The 26,966-nt window shown below is 42.5% G+C and overlaps 1 protein-coding gene across 5 annotated transcripts in view; it reads right to left on the reverse strand.

The window, feature by feature from the left end:
* Positions 1–1,920: 1,920 nt before the first annotated feature.
* The window catches only part of disp1 (dispatched homolog 1 (Drosophila)), a 71,188-nt gene continuing 46,142 nt past the window's right edge, over positions 1,921–26,966 (reverse strand). For all 5 annotated transcript variants that reach the window (XM_046372375.1, XM_046372372.1, XM_046372373.1 and 2 more), the window contains 9 exons: positions 23,167–23,878; positions 9,349–9,378; positions 8,572–8,695; positions 8,115–8,242; positions 6,896–6,990; positions 6,451–6,548; positions 4,775–6,364; positions 4,367–4,630; positions 1,921–4,205 (listed from right to left, as the gene is read on the reverse strand). In XM_046372375.1, coding sequence (XP_046228331.1) covers positions 2,394–4,205; positions 4,367–4,630; positions 4,775–6,364; positions 6,451–6,548; positions 6,896–6,990; positions 8,115–8,242; positions 8,572–8,695; positions 9,349–9,378; positions 23,167–23,837 — 4,812 coding nt within the window. In that variant the 5' untranslated portion in view covers positions 23,838–23,878 and the 3' untranslated portion in view covers positions 1,921–2,393. The remainder of the gene's footprint in view (positions 4,206–4,366; positions 4,631–4,774; positions 6,365–6,450; positions 6,549–6,895; positions 6,991–8,114; positions 8,243–8,571; positions 8,696–9,348; positions 9,379–23,166; positions 23,879–26,966) is intronic.

Here is a 26,966-nt window from a genome sequence, read left to right on the forward strand (position 1 = left end):
CACAGTGTGAAAAGTGATTGGGACGTAAAAATAAAACAGTAAATTGTTAAAACGTCAAAGCAATCCTTGAAGATCGTGAGAAAAAGATGGGCTCTGAAACGCCACATCAAAAGAAAAGCAGAGAAATTTTGGGGTCTCTGGAGTATCTGCTTACTTAGTTTTGATCCAACGAGTGAATAAGACCATTGTTGAGCCAATAAGAGTTGACTAACTTCAGATTCATGCTTCAGTATGGCTTCCACTGTCCACACAGGACAGCTCTACCCCACTGTGGAACTTCACATCCACTATCTGAGAGCAGGTCAGCCTTTGCATTCGACACAAGAGGAGAGACAAGGAGCAGAAGGACGATCAGAGAGGATGACCGCTTCTTTTCCCAATTGACCTCCGAGTAAACAGGTGTTTTCTGCACTTGGTTGGAAAGGATTAAGTAGCAGAAAGAGGGAGGTAGTGTGAGGTTGAAGGGGTCACAGAGAAAAAGGAAGGGACATTGTGTCTATAACTGTCAATAGTTCAGACAGACCGCTCTGTGAGGAACAGTGGAGCTCTACAATGTAGGACTGGTCCTTCTAGGTCTTCTATGTTTTGATCCACTCCTGAGAGGAATAGTTGCCTCTCACTGAACAAAAATATGAACACAAATTTAAGTAAATTATTAGAGCGACCAGCCCGAAGCACACCTGTGCAATAATTATGCTGTTCAATCAGCATTTTGATGTGCTACACCTGTCAGGTGATGTCAAAAAAGTGAGACAAATAAGCCTTCTGTGTGCAGTCAAAAGTCTTGGCTTTTTTACTTCAACTCTTGAAAAATGGGAACAAAAGCAAAAACAGTGAGTTTATACTTCAGCACAGGGGCTAAATTTGCCTGCTTGTTGTTTGTCACTGGGCACATACCACACACTGTTCATCAGAGCTCCTTAGCTGAAAACGGCTTGCATGTGGCTCAAAATGTTTCTGAGACTGAGCTAAAACAACAGGTTACTGTAAATCTCTTAAGAGATGAAGGGAAATCAGCGTGTCATCTTTCAGATACATGTCAGGTATACTGTAAATATATTAATTATAGCTGCTTTAAAGTTGACTGAAAAAAGCCTATGTGCTCCTTTAATGTTCATTTAATAGTTTGGAGAAAGCTAAGATGCAAACCTAAATGGACCCTGTTTCAATAGGAAGCAGGCAGAACAGTCAGCAGATTTTGTTCCAGTGTTGCCCTGGAAAGATTGCAAAAGAGTAACTCATTCAAAATATATATTTGTTTGACAAGCAAACTGCTGATGGCAGCTCAGATGCTGACTTAGTGCTTTGTGCCAGAGTGTTGTCTCCCTATAATTAACACTGTCTGGGCCTAAAAGTTTAGAGAACTTTTTTCTATTGATGTATTGCGTGAAATGAGCCATACAACATCAAAGTTTGTTGTTTTGTTTTTTTTAAACTAAATCTATTAATGCGGTTCCCATTTCCAAACCTCAGTTTGGAAAACGTTTTGTTACTCAGGAACTCACTAGAACTGCTATAGATGGGACTTAGATGGACTAATAAAATCTGATTATTCTTCTTGTGTAAACCAAGTCTACCCAAGCATAAAGAGCAGGCAGTGCAGCCCAGCTCAGTTTAAATCTAATAAATGACCTCAGGCCAGATGTAGCTGATAGAACCGAAGGTGTCAGCAGTTATGAGACAATAAAACAGGTGCACGAGTATGATTAAAGGTATACCCTCGACTTTGAGCAGAGCCTCATCTCATTTTACTGTCCAAGTGCGTGTGTGTGTGTGTGTATATATATACACAAAAGATTGGAAGAGCAGTCAATAGTGATAAAAAAGACATTTTAATCATACAGTACATCTGAGGCATGTGGCGACTTGAACACGAGAGCACACTGAAAATTTAACACTAGCTCCCACAAATACAAAACGTGTCAGGCAACAACTTTTAATCATCTTGGAAAATGTGGCACATCTTTGTTACAGTTGATGTGATCATATCTGACAACATATTGATAATTACACACAATGTCACAATACAGATACTGTACGATTTTATGTCGGTGCAAATGTCTGCTGTATAACACTTCAATTAGCAAAATTTCTTGGAGGTGTCTTTCTGAAAAGACCATTAATTTTCCATAACGGTGTAGCTTTAATAATAGTGTGTGTTTCAGTGTAAAATCAAACACAATCTGGCCCATTAAGATCTGGTGAGTACAAGAAACGTGTAAACCGAATATATTTCCGGGCTGCTGTATGAAACACGTTGAGGCACTTGGTCAACAAACACATCACAAACCTTGTTTGATTGCACAGATACAGTACATCATAGGTGTCATTCCTTTTTATGGACATTTGCCATTTGTTATGAATTGAGTTCCTATTAAAATATCAATTTATCATCAGCATAAGCTTTCAGAAGAGTTATGGGTGTTTATTGCAATAGGAGGCACACTGGTTTCAGTTTTTGGCACGCTAAACTCTGAAGCTGAATTGCACTTCACTTTCAACGTCCTGTTAAAACAGTAGAGTTTCTTTGGAGAGGCGGACGACGCCCGCTGTCTTTTGGAGTTCCGTTTGCACTTTTTGACACTATCCTCCCGTGTGACGGGAACACTTTCGAGCTTCTCCTGGTTGCCAGGGATTTTACAACAAGAATCCATTTGCATTGTTGTATCTGTGGTTATAATGGACACATGGTTATCACCACAACAATGGTCACTGTCCTTTGCCTTCTGTCTTTCATGACTGGTTGTGTGTGGTGAGTCCAGTGAGGGGGAAGGGCACTGAGCATGGGGTTGTGTTGGGGCTTCAGTACTGATATTTGGGCTTGTGGGCCTCATTTCATGTCTGCAATCATCCTCTTGCGCCAAAGGCTGTGAGCCAGTGACTGTGTCCTGGTTTGAAGCTGTGGTCGTGGGTCTCTGCTCTCTGGCTGAACCAGCCAGCAGGCTTGCAGTGTGGACACAGTACTTCCTGAGATGGCAGCTGTAGGCAGCTCCTTGCCTGGGGGCCACTGCTCTTCCCTGGGAGCAGTGGTGGAAATGGGCAGGGGGACAGTGGACATAATGCATTCGACACTCCCTGTGTGTGTAGACTGGGTCCAAGTTTGTAGCTAACAAGGCTGCATTTTGCTTGCTCAGGGTGTTTCCTGAGAAGGGGAAGAGCTGAGGGGTGGGAGGGCAGGACGAAGAGTCCTGGGGAGGCTGAGCACACAAGTGAGGGGTCCACTGCTGAGACAGGTGAGAAGGAGGGTCCCCACACGTGCAGTTAGTGTTCTGAGTGTACTGGCACCTGGATGGTGTGCTCAGTGCAGCTACAAGCCCGTTCTCAGGGCCGATTCTACCAGTCTCAGGTTTACTCTTATAATGGATGTGTGAATAAGGGGCGGTGTGGTGCTGAGGAGGAATTCCATTAAAAAGCTGGGCACACACCTCCTGCTCCTCTCTGGGTTTATCCTCAGTTTTCTGACTGGATGCCAATGGCTCTAATTCATAATGCTCTACCTCCCCACCCCTGCTGTCCAGCTGGTACTTCCCTAGGCCAGAGCTTTTCCCCTGAGATGAGGGGCCCGGTGATGTGACCTCAGAGAACACCTGACACTGCAGCTTTTTGGGCAGAGGGATCTGTCCACAGGTCCCCTGGGGTCCCAGGCAGCGACACATACACTGAAAGAAAAAGGTAGCAAAGGCCCAACTGATGCACATGATCAGCATCATGAATGTGCCCAGCTGGGTGTAGGCTAATACGGTCGAGGGCATCATCATGGCCCCTGCAACAAAGGTAGTCAGTGCTGCCATAGCAATAGCAGAGCCCATACGGCTGAGAGAGAAAATCACCTTTCCTTCACGGTCAGGCTCTGGGGCGAGCCGGTAGGCCACCCCATAGTGAACAGCGAAGTCAACAGACAGCCCCACTGCAACAGAGATGGTAACGGATTCTAAAACATTTAGTTCCCAGCCCAGAAGCACCAAGGAGCCAACTGTGACAAATATGGTCCCGGCGATCGACAAGATGGCATACAGACTGATGATGATGTTCCAAGTAGTCAGGAGCATGACACTGAAAGCAACAGCCACTGACAGCGCCATGGCAACCAGAGTGCCGCCTGACAGGCTGTCCTGCAGGTCATAGAACTCCAGGTTGCTGATGAACCAGCCATGACTGAGGCCTGCTGGGGCGTACCGCAACTCCTCAGTGATCCAGGCATCCACCTACAACAAAACAACAATCATTAGTGTCAGAAAAATTAAAGCAGAAACAACATGTTTTGTGTACATCAAATGACACCAAATAAACACAAAGTTTGTACAGCTTAAGGAGAGATATAGAGGGTATCCTGGTGTGTATAATTTAACATGTGACAGGACCCTACCTCACGGTAGAACTGGTACATCTTCTCATAGGCCAGTGTGAAGAGGTAGGTACTCTGGAACTCTAACACTATAGCTCTGATGGTGTCATTGATGTCAAATCGAGGTCCAGGAGTCTTGCTATCTAGATGGTAGTTAGTACTCCGATCCAACTCCATGATGGCTCTCTTGATGCACAACTCAAACACGTCCTGCTTGTAGGGGAAGGTGGACTGACTGCAGCAGGGGTAGACAGAAGCCTCCTCACAGTCCTGGTTCTCCATCCACTGTTAACATAAGGGAGACATTTTTATTTTATTGCCATTACGTCAAATTCAGTTTCTGACTCTGTTTCATACTGAGTAAGATGTCCTTGTATAGATATACACATCACTATTTTAATACATACTTGGTGCATGTGCAGTACTGACCTGTTTGAATGTCTCGATGAAGCAGCTGGTGAAGTCCTGCTCTTCTGACTGAAAGACAAAGCTCTGATTTCTGAGCTTCTGGCAGAAGTTGAGGATCCACAGCTGAGATGCTGGACTGGCAATGTTGAAACTGCTATCCAGCATCAGTTTTCCCTTGTTTTTGGGGTTCAGGGGGTCCCCATTATCCACAGGTGTCACACCCCAGATAATGGTGATGGGCATGTGGAGCTCCTCACCATGGTGCACCCTCTCAAACATGAAAAGTTTCTTGTACTCAGCATCGTAGCGCTCAAACGGGTGTGAGGAACGGAACACCTGAAACTCTGCCAGCTCCAGAGACGGGAGCTTCATCTTTGGGTTGACACAAACCACATAGGCACCCCCCACCGTAATGGCAAGGAACCAGAAGAGCCAGAGGTAGCGCAATTTGATGACGATGCAAGGCAGCACCTTCTCAAAGAAGATCCTTGATGCCTCAGAAACCGTAAAGAGGCATTTGTTGGCCTTCTGACAAAGACCAGCCCAGAAGATGCGGGTGCAGTAGCCCCTTTCCTGGTGTGGTGGCTTGGAGCAAGGGAACACATTAGGTAGGTAGCGTTCGTGTAGCACCACCACAGCTGGGAGCCACGTCACCATGAGAATATAGTTCACCAATATGGCAGTACCCGCATAGACACCAAAACAGCGTATGGCGGTAATGTTGCTGACGTAATTGGCATAAAAAGCTGCAGCAGTGGTGAAGCTGGTGACAAACATAGATAGGGCAGCATGTTGCAGGGTCACACTGACGGTCTCTGCCAGCTCAGCATGAGGTTTATCAAACTTGGTGTAGTTCCACACATCGCAAAGGACAAAAGCGTCATCTGCACCGATGCCCACCAAGATGATGAGGGCCGTGAGGTTCATGAAGGGGAAGAACTCAAAGTTGAAGACCATTCGATAAAGAAAGTAGGACACAATCAGTGAGCTGATGATGGCTATTATTGTCATTAGAGTAATGAAAACTGAGCGTGTATAGACACACATGACCAGCAAGACAATCACTATAGCTATGGCAGGATACACTGTGTCTGTGAGGAGGTAGTCCTGAAAGAGGTCATGTTTGATGCCAAACTCAATCCCTGCGACTGTGGTGATACCGTCTGATGAGTTCCAGTTCTCAAAATTGTCCAAGTAAATGTTCATCATCGACTCTCCTTTCTCCGTGGGGGAAAAGAGCATGCTGTATTTGAGTACAGGTGGAGGATATTCCAGGCTTTTGGGACTGAGGAAATCTTTGTCCACCAGGAAGTGAAGGATCTGGTACACAGCGTTGTACTTGGTGCACTTCCGGGGCACACTGGCACACTTCAGCTGATCTTTCCGTCGCAGTGCCATGTCCCAGCAGTCAGGTCCCAGAGTGCCATTGTGGTAATACTTGGCACATGAGCGCAGAATCTTGAGCGTGTGTGATACATCACGCTCTGTGATCTTCTGGCAGGATGACCTGTTGGTGAGTACGGCAATGTAGTTACCAAGTGTCCAGCTGGGACAACATGAGGCATCGTTAGTGCGCTGACAAAGGCTCCAGTAGTCACGATGGGAACGCACCTGCAAACAGGAAAATAGTTAAGAAATAGTTAAAAAAGACAGACAAAGCTGTGTGAAGTCAGAATTGTGCTGTCCTATGCACATACCCTTGTGTTGTCCAGGTTGCACATTGATTTGATGGCCTGAATACTCCAAAGGTTCTTCCCCTCAGCTGATGTGAACACCAGTCTAGAGTAACTGTCGCCTGCACAAAGGAAAGAGTTTTATTGCTTAAACAGGTAAACCATCTTTCCTGAATTAATAAAAACTGGGAGTTAGGAGACAAAGACACTTCTACCTGCTTGACAAAACTCTTATTAATGCTATGCAAAAGATGTACAGGGATACCTTCTGTTTATTTGGGTAAACAGTGCATTTTTAATAAACAAATCACTTGCATAATTTGTATTTTTCATTTCACTCAAAATGCATTCTTCAAAAAAGTAAATGTTGTCATGTTTTCTAATTATAAATTATAAAAAAGGCCAAAGATCCTATGGGGGTTTTGTGGGGATTACTTTTGTGGAATTTCTGTATTTAAAAATATCTCACCTGGAACATCACAGAAAAACTCTTTACTGAAGTCCCACTCTGCTTGCCGTTTGTCTCTATCAAAATGGTCCTCAGGCCACCTGGGCTCTTGGTGACTGTAAGACAATCAAACATTGCTGTCTACAACACTTAGATGTACAGTATGTTTTATGTCACAATAGGAACTTTTAAAAAATCATTTCAAACTTGAAAAATGACCAATCTTCAAACATTTTTTTGTGATTCGATACTGCTTCCTAATGAGTCTTTAATGAGCCAATTTTGTTTTTTCTTTTGGCAGGGAACAAGTAATCAGGTGGCTGTCAGAGAGACTGAGGGGTTGACAGATGGAGGGGATGAGGCAGGGAAACTTGCTGACAGCAGCAGAGGGCTCTGCATCGTGCCCACATGAGTACACAAGTACATCTGCAGACAGACGGGAGTCAGAAGTCAGAAAGGAAGACAAAGAGGGCCACAGACACAGGCTGCAGCTGAGAGGATCCATTTTCCTAATCAGCAAAGTGGAGCTGCAATCTTTTTATAAATTTTAATGTAATTCAGATCGGTGTGACCTAACTGCAATGTCATTCATCAGAGACAACGGACATGATTGTGGTGTCAATGTAGTAAACTAAACCAATAATTAAAAGTGTGTTTATAATTGACGAAAATAGGAAAAACAAATAAGATGTAAGCAGTGGTTTGAGAAAACGCACGAAGGCAATGACAGGCAGAAAGACAAACACGCAAAGACCTGCTCTTGATTAGTGAACAGACTCCCACTGATGAAACACAGTGAGTGACCTTGTGGACGGACACATTTCTTCCTTGCCCCCCTTCTCTTTCAAGAGGGGATTCAGACTTTTCAGCATGTCTGTCAACAGTATCCTTCAGCTCCTCTCCTCCTACCTCCTCCCTCCAAAGCTGGCTCCCTATCATCCCCTCAGTGAGAGAAATAATAATTACTGTGTGAGCTGGTACTGGGTTACATTTTAGCAGCCATAAGCAACGGCATTTTGTTTTAGTTTGTAGTCCCTGTTCATTTGAAATGAAGTATTTTGCATGAGAAGCTACATCAGTGGTAGCCAAAAGGTATTTGAATTTCATGATGTCTGTGTAGGTCATGTAACAAATAATTGTACTTTTCCTGTACACTCAAATAGTGTGGGTCTTGAATGCTGTTACAAGGAATGTAAGAAACTAGCACATGTGGATAGTGTAAAAGATGGGTGTCAAGTACTTTTTGGCCTGCTCATCAGCGTATTTGAATGGGTAGTTGGCCAGTGTTGCTTTGTAGCCTGTGTTCTTCACCATGTTGTTCCATGTGACCAGTCGCTGGCCAATGGCTGTGCCCCGTGGCTCAAAACCCTATTGAGAAGAAAGAAAGACATGCTAAGTAAACCAAGTAGATGGTGTTGATGTGCAAAGCCACTCTATATTCAACTCAAACCTTACATCCTGCATTGCACTACATTGCACTGTTTCAAGTTTGTTTGAGAGCTAACAGAAGAGCAGAGCTAACAGAAGTGCAAAAAAAAAAAAAAAAAATCTCTGTCTAATAAAATCTGACTTCCCTTTGAAAAAATGCAATTTTAAAATTTTAAACAACTTCTGGCTCCCTGTTGACCTCAAAGACCACATATCCTAAGGACTGGGGTCTCTTTCGGGAAGGAGGAGCATCGTGGCTTTGTACTCACCAGCAGCGGGTCTGAGAAATCAGGCAAGTCAGGCACCAGAATGCCCACTAGAGCACACACAACAATGAGCACTGTGCACACACCCAGCACCACCACCGGCCAATCAGCTATCAGCTCAGCATAGCTGGAAAGAAAGAAGGAAATTAAGTTAGTGAACACGCTGACATCACTATAGGACCTGTAATGCTTTAGTCAAAGTTTTTGGGCTTGCAAAGACAATTAATTCCATACTGTATGCATCACATTATACAGAGAAACACAAATGCTCAAGAGACATTTTACACTACATGAAAAAGAAATCAAAAATTGTGTTGGGATTTTGCAGATTCCCACTTAGCCAATCAAATCATTTTATCCTGTTTGGCATTTGAGTGAACGTTTATCATAATTAGTGTATGAATTCTTGAGTTAATTCTTGACTTACAGCGTTCGTAGCTGTCTTGCATCTTGCTGTGCATGCTCAGAGTATCCATCCCTATGCAAAAACTGTAACATGTGTGCCTCTAAACCTTTCTGAAAGCTCCCTGACAAAGCCTTAATTCTCTATTAAACAGCATTTTGGATTAAATCTGAGACAGCAGAGTAATGGAAAGATGAAGAGATCCAGAGGCCAGGTACAGAGAAAGACGCCCATCGATAACTCTCATGAGTCACTACTGAGGAATGAAGGCTCCATGGGAGCAGTGATGGATGGACAACAGATATAAAGGAGGAGGAGGAGAGAGTTTCGCAGTCCAGATCATCAACACAGTATAAACTGTTTTTGGCAGGTCTTACCTTTTGGGGAATCGAAAGGGTCTTGCAGGACTGAAAAACAAAAAGAGGAAGATAAATCAGGTTTACAGTTTCAAGTCAAAGCAACCGTCTTTTTGAGCAAGAGTGGACATCTTTTCTTCATAATCTCTTGTCTTTTTTTTTTTCCCCCAGCAGCAGCACACACCTTTGGTGCTGGACTTCTGCACACATTAAAACTGACATGGCAGTCAAAACCACTTTCCAGTCAACTTATCATAATTCTCTGCTTCTTTTTGAAATCTCTTTCAGATGTGACAGGCAGCATGCAGTACTGGTGTTTCTAATTTACATGTGCCACACACAGACAACTACAGACATGCACCAGATATAAACATTAACAGTACAGATCGACACAGAAATTTGTTGCCTGGCTCAAACTGACTGTAAAGGATTTCAGTCTGACCACAAACCAGATGTGAAGGGGGTGCCAGCTTGAAGCAAATTAAAGCTCCAAACGCTGCCAATAACAGAAGTTTGTTCGATCTGATCAGCACAATCAGTAAACAGCTCTAACAGGCATAATGCCACACCAGCTTCATACACACAAAGACACACACACACACACACTAGTGAGGCTTTCTTATGCTGTGTCCTGTAATGCAGCCTCCTAATACTGAGGCATTTGACCTCCACACACCGACACACACTCAGGATCTATTTGGATTTCTCCACAGCTCCTCCTGGAAGTGCCGGGGAGTGTCCGGTATTCCAAGAGCAGCAAACATCCCGGGCAGGGGGAGGAAGTGGGAGAAACAGATATGGCCATGTGATCACAGTGAGGCAGCAGAAGATAAATGATATGAGCTGAAGGGCATTTGAGAATTAGTGTATGTGAAAAGAATACAAGGGAGGTGGGTGACAAAGTGACAGCAGATACCATAATGTCTTCATATCTGCAAACGTCCTGTAGGTCCAAAAGATGTCAAAATCTTTCCCTTTACACCTGGTATTAAATTCAGTCTCACTATCTCACTTGCTCTGCAGATCTCAGTATGTAAATTAGTTAGGCGGGGCCAGGTGGTTGGCTAGAAAAATTTCTGACATTTCAAAGCTGACAAAGTACAGGAGAATCTTCACTTCACTGCGATGGCATTAATAACCAAGCAGACAAAGGGCAGAGACAGCCGATGGGACACTCCGCAGATTAGACAGACATTTTCAGACAAGCTCTGGCAGAAGAGACATTTGTGTAGATAAATGGTCTTCTTTAATAGCCCTAACTAAAAGCACTAAGAGTACATTTCTCACTGCAGCACAGGTTGTATTCACATCCCCACTACAAAAAAAGGCCTGAATTTACCCAAAAAATGTCACAGAGGAAGAGGAAATGAGGTCACCTTTTGCTGCGGCCAATCAGGCTATAAGCACTCAAGACATCAGTAGTGCGTTTTAAACAGCCAAAGTGGCTGTTGTCATATTTTTTACCTGCCATCAAAGTAAAATCTGCGGTATGTTATAATTGGTGGAAATGGGAAGCACAAATGAACTAGAGCCATTGGAGAGGAATTTTACTCCACGGGGGCGGGTTGTAGGAAAATTGTAAATAAAGTTGTAAGTTGTAAAATGTTTCATTGGACACATTAATATGACAGCCAGATGTCAAGTGGCAAAGTCTCCAAACACAACTCTACACAAACAGGGAATCAACTTTTCCTCCAACTTACAAAGTGACCTTTAACCTGGTTTAAACCAGCAATGCCTAATGAAATCCACATTTCCTTTCTTCTCTTCTTTGAACTAGTAGCCTAGGGAAAATTCTGCATTGCTAATGCAATTCTTTTCATTGCACTCTGTCTCATGGCTTTCCCTGTATGGCCTCTATCTGCAGACCTCAGGACACAGATATGGCCCAAAAATGGAGAAGACAAGCTATTAGAAATAGTTGGAGTGGATTCATAAAAGCGCTTTCAGGCATATCTATTTTTCTACTGAAGGTCTGTTTTGAATTTTGGTCTGCAGCGCTTCAATCTGAACCCACTTCAGCCAATTGGAAAGATGAGTAGCATACCTGAGTCGGCGACTTGGCCCCAGAATTTGAAGCAATAATGAGATAGATCAAGAATCCATCAAGTCAACAGCAATAATTTATATGGTCCTCATGAAACTCAGATGACCTTTTCGTAGCAATTTTAAGAGATGAATCTGAAGAATGAATAAAGAACAAATTTTATTCTGGGCTCAATCCATCTATAGTCCATAAAGCAACACACCTTTAGACCTGAAGATAAATGAAGAGGGTCAAAAAAAAAAAAAAACAACACCACAGAGGGGTGGTGGGGTGGTTGGCAGTTAGTAACAGTGAGAGGTGCTGTTGACGGATGGTCACAGAGGCTTTAAATTCAGTAGGATGACAACCCACTGCGTCGGGTTTCCTCCCCGACTCTCTGATCACGGAGGCTCTCTACATCTAACCCTCTATCTCCTCACCCGCTCACTCACTCTTTCTTTCCCCGGCTCTTATTTTCATTCCCTCTCCCCCTGGCCCTGGGTGACCTCTCCGTGTTATTCTATTTACCAGAGGGAGAGTGTTTCTGGATCACTGGGCTAATTAATAAGGTAAACACAGGCCACTGGTCGCTCACTCAGCACTGTGCTGACAGGGGGGAAAAACAGAGAACCAGTTGGAGACTGAGTGTGAGAGTAAGCAGTGTTGTGTGTATGTGTGTCTGCTTACAGAACACACTGTTGATACCGTGCAATTTTGCATTGTCCCTCATTAAAGTCGACGATGTCCTGAGAAATGGTGAAAGTTGTGATTAAGACTGCGCTGTGGGAAATGTGCAGCGGTGGCTGATTTAGGACCAAGTATGTCTGAAATGCCCTTGTGTGTACTAAGTAATGCTGGCCACATCTAAAGGCAGAGGAGTTTGTAACATCTCCTGCCTGATGTTGTGAAAAGGGACGAGACAAGATGAAAGGAAGAAAAGAGAATTATGGTTGATACTTCTGGATAGCCTGTCTCCAAAAGTATGCATAGCGCTGCACTTGTGTGTGCGCTGGCCAATCGAGGAGCTTCCAGATGCTGTACAGTGATCAGAGAAGAACTGGTGTGTGTTTAACCTGTGTTAAAGTTTTGACACCGTTAGAAACCTACAAGTTGGTGGAATTCTGGCAAAGAAGAAAACATAGAGGTGTCGATGCAAAACTTGTTTTACATTATATTAGGTAGAGAGGTAGGCTAATGAGCATGCTAAATGGCGTGGAGGAGCGTCAAGTGTATAGGAGCAACTGTAGCATGTGTGTGTGTGTTATAGTACAGAAGACCAAGGGTTCAAAGATTGGGAGTGGGGGGGGGGGGGACAACCATCAGACAGCCGGGTAAATATTTCATGAACAAGGCCTTCAAGTCGGAGCAGGAGCAATTAGTGTCAACCGTCATGCTGCTGCGCCCGCCTCGCCCTGATTAGTGCCTCGCTGGAACGCTGCACACAATTAGAGGCTTGACCTAACCATGAAATAGGTCCAGGCGACTAGCGCTCCCATTCAAATGACATCATGGGACCAGTTAGGCACAAAAACACTGCGCTGTGCATAAGTGAGCTTGTGTGTGTATATTTATGATATTTATGCAAAGAGTGTTTGCAGCTACACTGAGAGACACATTAACAAACCCCCCCAAAGTATGCCTAAGTGCATGTTAGGATAACATTAACAAGACTGTAAATATCAAACAATCCTTCAGGGAATAAAAATACATCAGTGTTAATGGTTTGTGATGTAGAAACTGTTCAACAAACAATTCTAATGTTTGAAAATGAAGTGTTTGCTTATATTTACATGCAGACAGTGAGGTCCAAATGGGTCCTTTTAAAGTAGCACATGACAAGACAAGAGGGTTTTGTCTAACAAAAAGGCCTGAAAATGAATTAGGATGAAATTAATGGAGCAGTATTTTTGTAAACAAGTAATAAAACCCATCAGTGTAAACATTTTATATCTGTAACTCAATACAGGAGAGAAATCTCCAACATGAATGTCAGAATAAGTGTTATAAAGCAAACACTGTTTTTCTCAATACACTTCTCCAGACCACTATAACCTTAAAAATGTGACAAGCATTAACAAAAAAAAATATCTTAAAATAGAGTATTATCGGAGCACTCCAAATCTAAAGGCTAACGTTGCACTGAGAAAGCAGAGATGGTAAGTTAAAGGGAAGTTAGATGTTTCAGCAGTAACACAGTGTGATTCACAGGGCATCATGTTTCTAACAGGCCTCCAATAAACACTGGAACAGGCCTGTGCTGTTTAAACACAGAGTTTAAAAAGAGGTCAGCTGGGGACGCTTTCCTCTCATTATTATATGGGAGAAACCAGAGAGCCAGAAAACAATAAGTGGACCCACTGTTGTGTAACTTTGTGTACCTGTGCATATAGTTTCTATATGCATATAGTGTGAGTTGTGTCATCAATGAAAATATGATTAGTTGTGGGAATCAAAACAGAAAACTGACTTGTATGTCAAGGAGCCTCAGACACTAATTACTATTTAACTACATCAAACTCAGCCCTTTATCAGCACTTTGTTTGCCCGGCCAACTTTTAAAATATCATTAATTGTGATGAATCTGCGAGGAGTTTCACTACTGCAGGTTTTTCCGCACACATCAATTTTTATTATAAATCTACAATTGGGCGAGATGACAAAATCTTCACCACCACAAGTCCAAAACCTTAACATACTTAACTTATGATCACCTATTAATTGTCTGCCAGTCGCTTCATCAGTTAATAGACTAACTCCCTTCTATCTACAGTATATTCTGAAGCAGTAAAAATGGTTACATGGTTAAATGGTTACAGTGTTTCCATGTCTGCCTGTGCACGTATCCACTGGTGGGCAAGGCCTTCTCCGGCTGCACCTGCAATTCCACTGAACTATTGGAAGTAAAATATGGGTGCACACAAATTCCAGGCATAAAAGTAGGATTTCAGTACTTTAGCCAATAGATACAAGTCGTCAATCAATATGACGTCTTTATTATTGCCAATTCCCACTTCATCTTCATGACTTTAAGCTCCCAAAATTACTGGGACCAGAGCATCTGGTACAGAAACATCCTAAAAACAATTCTTTAAGTGTAGAAAAAGTCATTTTAAATGAAGAAAAAGTCCTATAGGATCCTATGTTAAAACTGTAGCCATTTATTAGATTACTACAACAGTCTATAAATAGTGGGGAGTGCCAGCAGGGATCTCTGTTCCACATGAATGAATGTGCCTGACCAGAAAATTGGAATTCAGAACCTGCCAAGAGAACAGAGTACAGCCAGAGAACAGCAGTGCTAGAAGACCTCCAGAGGTGGAACCAATGATTTCCACCTGCTGAGACCCTTCGACGTCCTCCCACAGGCATCTGTTAATACAGCTTGTTAAAAGAAATCCCACCGACACAGAGACAACGACCACGGAACGGAAATCGTGATCAAACGTGAAAGAAACCAAAACCAAAGAACATGAACTGCAGTCCACAGAGACATTTAGCTCAACCCAAAACAGAACCCCACCTTTCCCAATACAAAGCGCATTTATTCTAGACTGGGAGGTTGGAAGTTGCTCCTGCACAGCAAATTCCCCTTTCAGAGTGAAATGAAAGGAGTCACTTAAGCTCATTAACAAAAAGGTTTGCGTAAACCGAGAATTTCACGCATTAAAAGAGAAGGATGCATGTCTAGGCAGATCAACATTTCTCATTTGAGTGACAGTTTATCTACTCATCATACTGGGAGGAACAGGTAGAAATACATTTAAAAACACATCATGATGAACCACACAGCTGATGAAACCCCTTCTTAAACTTTGTACCAAAGGGGAAGAAAAGGCGCCACTCTGTGCAGCCAACATAAATGAGTTCAAAGCTTAAAGTCAGCTCTCAAACCTCATTATCACACAGTGTTTCCTTTGGAATAATGGAAACAAAAATAATTAACATACAGACACTGTCTGTAGCCTCATTCTGGCTGTTACTGGGCTCATTTATCAGTACAAAAGGTATTAAAAGAAAGAGAAAATATGAGAATTATTTTGCAGAAGGGTAGTTTTTCACTCTGCACTTTCCCTTGTGTCTGCCTCTGGGCCGTCTGAGGACAGGTCAGCGCCGAGGTTGCCATTTTTTTTTCCTTTCTCGTTCTTAGGCACTCTTTCTGTCCATCTTTTTTCCCCTCATTGTGTGCTAAACTTCATCTTGCGATCTTATCCCCCACCACCGTCTCAGGTTTGTCTGGTGAAAGACACCTGGTGTCAATCGCAGTTTAAGGGAGGATCAACTGCATCTCATTAGCAGGCAATGGAACAAAGATGATATTAGACGCTACTTTGACCAACATGATTTTTAGGAAACCTGGCCCCAGTTGAGGCCCCCAGGCCAGAAGCCTAAATGATGATGGCTGAGTCAAAACCTGTCCTCCCTACTCCCTCAGACAGAGACCGAGTGTGTGTGTGTGTGTGTGTGCGCGATGGGATGGGTGAATGCTGGGGTGGAGGGGTCTGGAAAATTCCAAGTGGAGGTTCACAAAGTGCAGGAGAGGAAATAGAAAAAGGTGATTCATAAAAAACTTGCTGTTTATCTGAAAAGGCAGCATTGGTTGATTCTGGTCAAACAAATATTAATAAAAATGTGAGGGTGAAGAACAAGACATAAAACGTATTACATAAATGCACTGGATACATGCATGTACTCTATATTCAACCAAGGAGCATCAATTAACAAATTAACAAATATAAAACATGAAATGCAACAGAAAATAGCTATCTAATGCATACATTAGTACATTCCAGTGAGCGTTTTTAAGTGAACTCAAGTTAAACGTTAATGAAAAAAAAAAAGAATTCTGTGTAGTTAGAAGGTATCATTCATTATGCATATAATATATTCACTGTTCTGTTTATGTTTTATGCACTCTTTTCTGTTTTTAGACCTTCATTACGAGATATTCAGCACAGTCACCTCAGAAAATACTACTTTTTTTCTACTGTATGTTTTCATAATGTAGCAAAATTATCAGCATAATCAACAAATAAATAAAAGACTTCTCTAAATGAACCACACAGTAAATTAAAAAAACAAAACAGTCTGTCTGTCTTAGATGCTCTTAAAAACATTTGGGGATTCCCACACCAGCATTTAGAGAACCAGTAATTCACTGACTGACTCTACTGCTGTTGCACTCACTAACTGATTTATATGTGGTACAGCTGGTAGCTTATTTCAGTCTGGTGATGATGTTTTTGGTCAATTCATTTGGAAGAAGTACAAAGCCTTGTTAACACCAGTTGCTTTTTACTTTAAAGACAGCAGACGGAGGATCAAGTTTTTACAAATAAAGTGTTATTTATGGAATCAACTAAAAGACTCTTGTACTGTAATTGTTTCTGTTTAAACCTGTGTCTCAGAGCTTCCCACAGCAGTCCCACAGCCTGAAAATGGAAGGCCTGTAGGACTGAAATCTGATATTGTTGATAATGTCCACTAATTACCACACAGTAAAGCACTGATTTAGCTAGTCTACAAAGTACACCCCAAATGGATCAAAGAAAATAAAGCCAGACAAACACAAATACAGTTTGCCACAGTCTGGACACACAAAGTAGTTTATCCCCTTCAAAGCACTATGATAATCTTAACCAGCCAGAAGCAGCAAACCATCTTTATCCAGCTGAGACCCGGCTAGCTGCTCAGTCAGCTTATGAGAAGTTATGACAACGTCGTGCTCACAACATCGGGCTTTGATCTGGCTTTACGGGACAGCACGGGCCTTTCATCTGGGATGGCTATCTTTACGGGTTTGCTTCATACTCAGGAACTATACTACAAGACTGAGAGGGGGTACAGAGAGAAAAGCAAATGGCTACAGGAAAGATAGAAAGCAGGGGGACAGAGTGAGGTGAAGAAAAGCAGTCGGCAGAGCTCTTTGAGTCATGACAAATGTGACGTGAAGAGGAGGGTTATGTAAAGAGGATACAGTGGAACGAAAAAAAAGGCAGAAAAGCGTGCTAAATATCCAAAGATTGCTTCACACCCGTCAATGCTGGAACCCACCTGCTATCATCTGACAACAATTTATCTTCTGGGGGCAATGGCCAAAGTTTGGGGGTTTTCGGTGGAGTACAGAGAATATTCAGTAAACAGATATCCAGGTTAAGACTTCCTCTTCATTGCACAGGTCATTACTTACAATCAGGTTTACAAACTCAAAACCCACCGACTATTGTTTGAGTAATGAAATTAGTCTAGTTGTGCTTACTCTCATAATAGTGTTTCTGACATGGTGCCACATTCTTCTCACTCGCTCCCACACAAGTCAGAATGTGAGCTGAGCTGATCCTGCTCAATATCAGTTCTTGTACAAAAACTCAGATAGACTATGAAACACTCTGTCGCTCCAGAGCACACTTCAATTATGGAGCAGAGGTAGAGAAATGATACACACTTCTAGATGGCATTGAAATCACTCAACCAAGAAAAAAAAAAATCATAAGCAGTTTTAATCTGCGATAAGAAAAGCAACCACCTGAGTTTCCTAGTTCCCTGTATAAAAACACCATTAAAGCATGTATGTCTTCGTTTTGTTCAAAGAGGCACCATACAACACATTTATCCTGGAGTAACCTTGTGGCTCCATGTCTTCTCCTATAGTACGGCGAGGATTAGACATGCAGGATGTTAGTAAATCTCACCCATCCATCACAGAGCTTCCACACAAGCTCTACACTCTGTTTTTGCAATCTTCTCGTTTTACTTGAGTTTAACAACATGTAACACAGGCTTTTAACTAAATGTGTTATGTTTATCAAAAAAGCAAAGAAAAAGGAAGGTTGTAGGCTTTTAAATACCCCAGATTGCTAATGTCTCTCACTGTAAATTAACTATGAAGGTAAAAGGCCCCTTCGGGTCACTTATGATCACCATTTTTCAACACTTAATCAAATAAAATAACTGCTCTTAGCCGTTTTCTCTTTTCTGTGATCCTTCAGCAGTCACAGACATATCAGCGCTTATTCTCCCGCTGCACTCCTAATTTGCTCCAGAGTATTCGACTAAATGCTTACACAAAGTATAAAAGTATTTTTAGGTGTCAAAGCAGGTGATGAACGGTTTCCCCGCCAAGGTAAGAAAAGCTCTTTTTGACGTGCTTCTTGTTGGTTCTGTGTAAAGGTATGCATGAGGTGAGAACACTGTTCAACACAGCAAAGCTTCACTGCCCGAGGGGCTTCAAAATCAACGTGAAGGTGTGTGACTTTGTCTGTGTGTGCACAGCATTTCGCAAAGATTTTCAGATTAGGTGGAAAAAAAAAAGTATAGCAGCTTCACACCTACAGAGTCATGAATTCATCCAAAACTGCATGCTTGTGTGTTAATCTTTCATAATTCATGTGTCTCTGTTCACTCTAAATCATCACAAGTGATCTTTTAGACAAGGTTGAGGTTTTTCTCCTTCTCTGTGATAAGTTCAGTATGTGTAGAGTACTATAAACTCTACACTTCAACAACAGGCAACCTCTACACAGGCAGCAATTATTGTAAAATATGTTGATTTGTACTGGGGAAAGGTGAAACAGTCTCCCCATAATGGGTTAAATAATGGACTAACTTATTGGCTGACCTGAAGATTTTCCCCAGAAAACCCTGAAAACATATACAAAAGCTAATCCAAAGCTTTTACATGAGGTATCCATCCAGGTCTACAGTGGAAATGTTGTTCTGAAGAGAAGCAACATAGATCATTAAAAAGCACCAGCAGGCCATATTTGGTCCAGACAACCCAAAGGCCTTGCAAACAGTTGTTATTCTTGATAATGTGCAAAGCCCTGTCAAGCTGACACCCTCAAATACAGAGCACACAGATCAGTTTCAGACAAAGCCTTGCTGGTTGAGGCTTGCAAGCTGTTTGACAGAGAGGAAAGGATTGGAGGAAGAAAGGAGAAAGGAGGGAAGACAAAAAGAAAGAATTAGAGAAAATCTGGGATATGATTAAAAACAGTGAAGACATGACAGCAAAGGCACTGCTCATGATCAGCACTGTGTAGACATGCAGCATATGGTCCACCAAAAATGTTCAGACACATCCTACTGATTAAAAAAAAAAAATGACACCAGATGAATTGCTATGCACTTTGGACTTGTCATGTTTTCATACAGTTTTTCCCATGTGTCATAGCAACCAAACCACCTGGCACCTACAAATACTACAAAATTCAAACTTACTCAAGATAATAAAAGCTGACCTTTCTTTAGACAGTGTTGGAGGGAGTGAGAGACAGGAATTCTTGCTATCTGACAAGGCATGAATCTAAACCAAACTTGTGGTTGCCATAAACAACAAAAGCTGTTGCGAGAGGCATCTGTGGAGAGGGCAGAAACATTTAGCTCGAGGAGAGCAGAGTGAGAGAGAGAGAGAGAGTGTGTGTGTGTGTGTGTGTGAGAGAGAGAGAGAGAGAGAGTTGGGGGTCATCGGTGAAGGTGGAGGGACTTTAGCTGAACCTCATGAGCCCTGAAGCTACAAAATCATTTGTATGATGCTCATCCTGCCTGACACAGTCCTCATTCAGGACTGCATCTACCCTAAGTTTGCACTCAAAACTCAAGCAAAGTCTTTGAAACTGTAGCTATGGTTTAACTTCACATTAACACCTCTGGACTACATGCTCAGGACTTTGGTCGTAGTGGGTAGTGACAGGTAGTGACAGAAAACTTACAATCATAGTTTAATGATTACTTTTGTTATTTTACCAAGCACCTTGCTTTAACACACATACCCAAATGTACAAAAAAGGAAAACATACAAGCTACAATTCAATCTAACACACATTCCGTGGTATAACTTCTCAAAGAGGCAGCCACAGTACTGGGGAAACCAGATTCAGTACGTGCCCTGAAATGTGGCTGTAAGGCTTTCACCTGAAGCCTTTAAACCTGACACACACTGAGCTGACCCAGGCCAAACAGCTGACATCCCAAGGACACACTGTTTCCATCCGATCTTAAATAATGCACATAAAATGTTTGAGAGATAATCTTACAGTGGAGACACAGAAATCTTCTTAATACTTTTAACAGACCCAGAGAGAAAAAAGGACAGATAAACTATGGATGACTGAGTATTTCTTTTTCCAATCTACAGAAACTGCTGAGTCGTGCCTCGCCTTTTCCAAAGATCTGGTTCATTTCACACACAGGAAAACCCAAAGGCTTTTGACCGCTCTCAAAATAGAAACATTAGGAAACAAAGTACGGTCTAATCTTGGTAAATGGATTAATGTTTTGTGAAGTCCAGAACAGGGGCATAAAAAATCCCCTGTTGTGAAACATACACAAAAAGGTCTCCTCAAAGAGCTCATGTTACAACTCATCTGTGTGTGTGTTTGTGTGTGTGTGTGTGTGTGTGTGTCCTAACTGTGCTGTGATCACATATGTAATCCCTCGGCTAATCCGGAAGATCACAGCTCAGAGGCAGATCAAACTGATATCTGACACCATCTTTTCTGACTCCATACCCTTAAATTATCAAGGGTATTACGAATGTGTAGTATCCTGTTTATGCCCGTATGTGTGTGTGGAAGGTCGATTTCACTACCACACACCTCTAGCAGCTCTTGGTGTAGGGGTTGAGGGACTTAAGAAACAAGGGAGACAAGGTCTGAGGGTTTTTGTTAAAATCTGGGTTCAGGGCAAAACTATATAACTGAGACAGGTATATTGTTTCCCATGTCTAATCTCACCATCTGACACACATGCATACACACAACTGTACGGGCAAGGGGTGGGGGTGCTGTCTTGGACCAAACCCCAGCCATGTAATTCAAACCCGTCATCGCTGAACAAGAGGGACCTGTTTGGTAAATAAGAGAGTGGTTCAACAGTAGAGACGCATATGTCCTACGCCACATCTGCTCTCCATTCTGATGTGGAACAAGAGACGGAGGAGGGAGGGACAGACAGAGAAAGAGAGAGAGAGACACACACATGAAGAAAGAGTGTTAATAGACTGAGAGAAAAACTGAGAAAGGAAAAAAAAAAACAAAATTAGCAGTGAGCAGCGAGGAGAAAATAAACCCACAGAAGCTGGTGAATCCATCAAAACGCCTTCAACACAATGCTGTTTGGCCTCTCTGCGCCCACCCAGGCTTTAGTTTGCGTACATCAGGTATAGTTATGCCCTCCCGCTGTGGTTACACTAACCCCAAAGCCACCCATAACATCCCTCCTTCTAATGAAAATTATGAGGAGAGATCCAGCTTCATCTAAGTGAGGAAAATTCCATGTTGACAAGTAAGAAATAACATAACATGTAAATCAGATTACCCACAACGAGTTGTTGCCTCAAACAGAAGCTGACATGGGTAAATAATTACTTGCACAGAGTTTTCACCTCCTGCCTACCCTTCTCAGAGGAGATGGCAAATATAGGATTATGCAAATGATCATACAAGGCATTAAACGGTTCCAGTTTCAAATGTGGTGGAAGGCCTGCGGTTTTGGTGTAAAAGGGAAAGAACCAACTCTCTATATATGGATCACTAGAGGAAAGAAAAAGGAGTCTGCCAAAAAATGAGTTCAATGCTAACATTCTGCTTCCATTGAAGACATGGTCGCCATGTGTGTGTATACTTAGTGTGCTTGCATGCACGTTTCACTTAGTCTGAGGAAAAACTTGCAAAATTTACTTTGGTTGTTTGTATCCCAGCAGCCAGGAGGGTCTAGCAAAAACAAGCCATACAAAATTGTAAAAATCACACCAGAAAGCAGAACACACATAAGGGCCACCAGACTATTGCAGATCTGTTTCACATCCCCCTACACACAGAGCAGCTTCACCTGTTTTCAGACACTCATCTTCAAGGTGCGAGCCTCAATGTCATTGGAACAGCAGTGCTTAAAGGGTTAAGACAAAGAGCTCCACTAACTCTCGCAGTTGGGAGACATGCAATAGAGGAACAAAGAAATGGTTGGGCTTGAGGGGACGATTCAGGTCTGTCACAAAATGTTTGCTGTGTGGCTTCCAACTATTACAAGGAATGCCTCCAACATTTTTACAGAATGTCAGTAAAGCTTGTTGCATTAACTTCATTCTGAACAAGGCTGCCAGCTCACTGTGACCTTTCTTATATGGACAGTTCACTGTTTTGTTCAAATTTATCTGTTTGATGATTAGTCTAGAATTTCCCTGTCAGTGGATTGTAATCTGTACATCAATCTGTACTGTATATGCAATTGACTGTATATGCAATTGACTGCGATTACTCTGTTTGAAACTCCGGTGACAGTGACAAACTTTCATTTGTTGTCATTCTTCCAACATGCTGGTGTAACCCCTGTAACCGTTATTCTTGCCTATTCAGATAAAACTGTAAAATAAACTTCCTGCATGGTTCTTACCACCTTCTTCTGCATTCCAGGCCTAACATGGTCCCCAAACATAGATGTGACATGTTACCAAGCATGGGGGCACAGGGAAGGAGTTATGGGGGCCTGGAGGCCTATGAGAGACCCTCTGTTGCCCAGAGTGGGGTCAATAAATACCCCATCATTCACACACACATACAAGCAAACGCACAGTCAAGGAACAGATTTGATGGTTTTGTGTTGCTTGGTGCAGACAAGCAGACTTAGACACAGCACATAATTATGGACCTGCACTAAGATAAAAATGGTGCCTCATACTCTTCCTCAGCCAAATAAGTTCAACATTTCAGAGCAGGGAAATACCAGAATGCTATGCCAAAGCATACTATATTTGGCAAGCAGACATGAGTAATGCTATTGAATAGATCCCTGAGAACCCTGAGAACCCTCTCCCGTACCTGATTCCAGGTGTCTGGTTCTGGAGGTGCTCCTGCCAGCGCTGGTGATGGTGGTGATGGAGACAGAGTGGGGAAGATGAGTGAGGAGGATGGGGGTGAGAGTATGTGCAAGCAGAAAGGCAGCACGGACAGGATGAAGCAGTCGCAGGGTGTGGGACGGAGACGGGCCCTGGGCCTGTGGCCGGGTTCTGGAAGAGCGGGCACTCCTGCTGTCCACAGGGACAGCACAGGGTGGAGTGGAAGTGACAGTGCTGGCAGCAGAGTGGCGGGGGCTGCAGAGGAGGGGATGAAGAGGATGGGGAGAGGGTAGAGGGAAGGTGGCGTTTGGCCAGCCTCTGGGAGTCTGTGATGGCTGGGGAGGAAGAGGCGGCAGAAAGCGGGGGAAGGTTCCTCAGGGAGCCGTTTTGTTTGACTACGCCGCCATTTTGGCTCAGTATGCTCGTACGCTGGACAATGTGCTTCTGCTGAGCTATACACGCTGCGTCCTTCACTATGACATCTTCGTCCCCTTCTGCTACAGGACAGTCACCATTAGAGGCAGACGTGAGGGGGTCCTGACCGTTGCTGACTGGTGTGCTGGTGTTTGAAGGGGTATTTCCGTTGGCACTGGGAGGACGGTGGCCTCCATTGCTGAGGACCAGAGGGTCACTACTTGCATCGCTCAGGGCCATGGTCCTCTCCCTGTGGGCCTGGCTAAGACACTGTCACTCCTCTGAGGAACAAGAAGACAGAAGAAAAGAGAAAGTTCAGGATCTGTTTGATCACACAAAGTATAGTAGGTTAAATGAGTGTATGTCTAAAACAGTACTAAAACAAACAGTTCTTCAAATTATTTTCTTTTTCCAGCAGTGACAATGATTTTTAGATTCGAGTCCATCAGTAATGGACATTTTCATTTATTGCATTTATTTATTCAATTATTATAAATTACTGTATAGTGTAAAAGCAGAACCCTGTGGATTTTAGGTGGATTTTATTTCCCTTTGGACAGAGTTAGGCTAGCTGTTTCTGGTCTTTATGCAAATCTAAGATAATCGTCTCTTGGCTCGCGCTTCATAGTCAACAAACATGATATTGATCCTCTCATCCGACTCTCGCCAAGAAAGTGGATAAGCATATTTCCTAAACTGTCGCAAAATTCCTTTCAACATGTTACTGCAAGTTTGATAATACAACTATTGTTAGTTGTCTGCACAAATAAGCACTGATCCTCTTTCCTGCTGGAGTTGGATAGGACACTGAGAGGGAGAGAGACTGGACTACATCCAAATTGGTAAGATGCTGTGTGTTTGCATGTGTGATCTGTTCATCTGGTATCTAAGTAAAATAAACAGTTCGGATTCAATCGAACACATCAAGGATCCCTGTTGAGTAGGAGAGCAGTTTCCATTTAGAAAAAGTGGAACCAAGTGAGTGAGAAAAATAAGAGAAAACCTGAAAACTACAAAAAATATATTCAGTTGCTCGGCAAACAGAGGAAGCGCCCTAATGACATTACAGATGAAAAACATTTTTACTTCTCAATTATTATTTGTTGACATATAAATGAGTGCTTGACACTCACATGTCTGTTAAGTCCAAACTGAGGCGTATCATCACAACTCACATTTTATTTATTTTATCTTTGTGCCAGACGTGGCTATCTGAGTGCAAAAAGATAAATAAAACATGTTCATAATCATTTATCTGTACAGGTAAATGGTGAAAGCATAAATGAAAACCAAGGCGGAGACGGCAGAAAAAATGCCAAGGTTATCTTGCAAAACAGAGGAAAACTAAACAGACTCTTGGCCCAATAAAGTGAGATTAGCAGGAGTTTTTCTGATGATTAACTGAATCACCAGTGAAATATTTGGCAAACTGAACTAATTTCCTGTCATCTCACTGGAGTCACACCAGCCCCATCATTAAACAAGAGCCTTTTTAGATCAATATGATTTACTGAGCTTGGATAAGACCTGTTTTAAATCTTCAGTGTTTGTAAAGATTACAAAGCAGGAGACACTACAGAATTAGGAGGCTAAAGAAACTGTTTCCAGCAGAGTGAGGAAAAAAACAGAAGGTTCACGTTATGCTACAGTTTCAGCCCCTATATATGCTGCGGCTTGAATTACAAAACACTCGCAGCAGACCGCAATGTGAAAATGTGATTCTGTGGGACATTTCAGCAAAGAGTGAAAAAAAAACTGCGACTGCGGCTTTGTGCCTTGATATGCATGACACACTTCAAAAGCGGATGATTTGTGTTTCACAGGTAATGCAGGGTCGAGGTGGGCTGTGGTGCTGGAGTAAAGCCCAAACTATAGTCCTATGGTGGAGAGAAACATAACATGAGCCAGAATGAAATAAACATACTATAAGACTTTAGTGTGTGTGTGTGTGTGTGTGTGTGTGTGTGTGTGTACGGGAGAAAAAGACTGGAATACGTGTGTGGAGTTTTTTTCTTTCATTTTGTGTTTCTAAAACCTGTGTGTTAAAGAAAAAGCAATGCAGAAGTGATATGCTCAGCATTAGGAAATTTATTAGGAAAAAAAACCCCAATTAAATCATGTGGCTTCAGGTTCACAACTATATTATTATTTGGTTGGATTCCAAACAGGGACTATTTTAATAGGGGAAAAAAGCACAACACTTACAGTTTTGTAGAACTCGGCATATTGGGTAGGTTGACAATTTTCAAAATAATTAAAATCTCAGTCTGAATTTCTGATTATCTGTTAAATCATCAGCACAAATAGGAGACATCATGATGAAGCGCTGCATCCAACGATTCCTTTCCTTATCATTTAATCTCTTGCTTATTCTTTATAGTTACTATAAAGTTTATGAAAACTTTTTCAAAAATACTGAAAAATGCACATGACAAAGAACTCCTTACATTTAAATTATAAAAATATTTGTCATTTTTGGTTGATTTAACAAAACTATTAACTGACTCCCAAAACTGCTGATATCGTTTTTTGATTATACAACGAAGTGTTTGAGCTCTAAGATGGAGGGCTAACAACAACCTTGTCAACATGAAAAACTCCCATCTTGATGCATGAAGACAGAGCCAAGACTCTGCTATCTGTGATGCCATCCAGAGATAAACCCTACACTGATGAGGCGGAACATGTTTCAGATGCTGCAGACCCAAACTGATTATTGCACTTCTTAAATAATGCACTCGTATCCCGTGGAATAGGATTCCTTTGTACTATTACAATACACACTCAAAGTCATTGAAGCCACCTTCAAAATGACTGTGGCCTGATTTGTAAAACTGCAAGAACATAACTATGTGTTTCAACTGTTTTCTTAAGTTTAGGCCACATTATCTATACCAGAACTACCTGCTTTTCCCCTTCAAGAAAGCTAAGCACACACGCCGGTTTTCATTTCACCCGAGCCATGACCCTAGAAAAATATTTCGCCGCAAAATGGATGTGCTTGCGTTTGAGCGCCAAGCGATACATCACACAAGCCTGCTTTTACCCGTCCGACGCTGAGCGAAAGACATGCGGCGTATGTGACCAATGCGCTCTGTGACACCTCAACATGAGTGAGCGGTGAAACATGAGCATGACAGCCCCGTTGGGTCGGGGGGTGGCTGGGAGGACGGGAGCCGAAAAAAGGGGAGGAGAGGAAGAATAACTGCGGAGCTTGAAGAGCTCAGAATAGCAGAGCTGTGAGGAAAACCCAGATGAAGTCATTAGTCTGGCTCCCACAGCTGTCAAGAGCCTGCAATATCTTCAAGAGGCAAGAAGGAAACACGAATGAGCTCAAGTAAGAAAAAAATATAGAATACAGAGTAATGT

The sequence above is a fragment of the Scatophagus argus genome, chromosome 19 (assembly GCF_020382885.2).
Source record: "Scatophagus argus isolate fScaArg1 chromosome 19, fScaArg1.pri, whole genome shotgun sequence".
Classification (NCBI taxonomy): domain Eukaryota; kingdom Metazoa; phylum Chordata; class Actinopteri; family Scatophagidae; genus Scatophagus; species Scatophagus argus.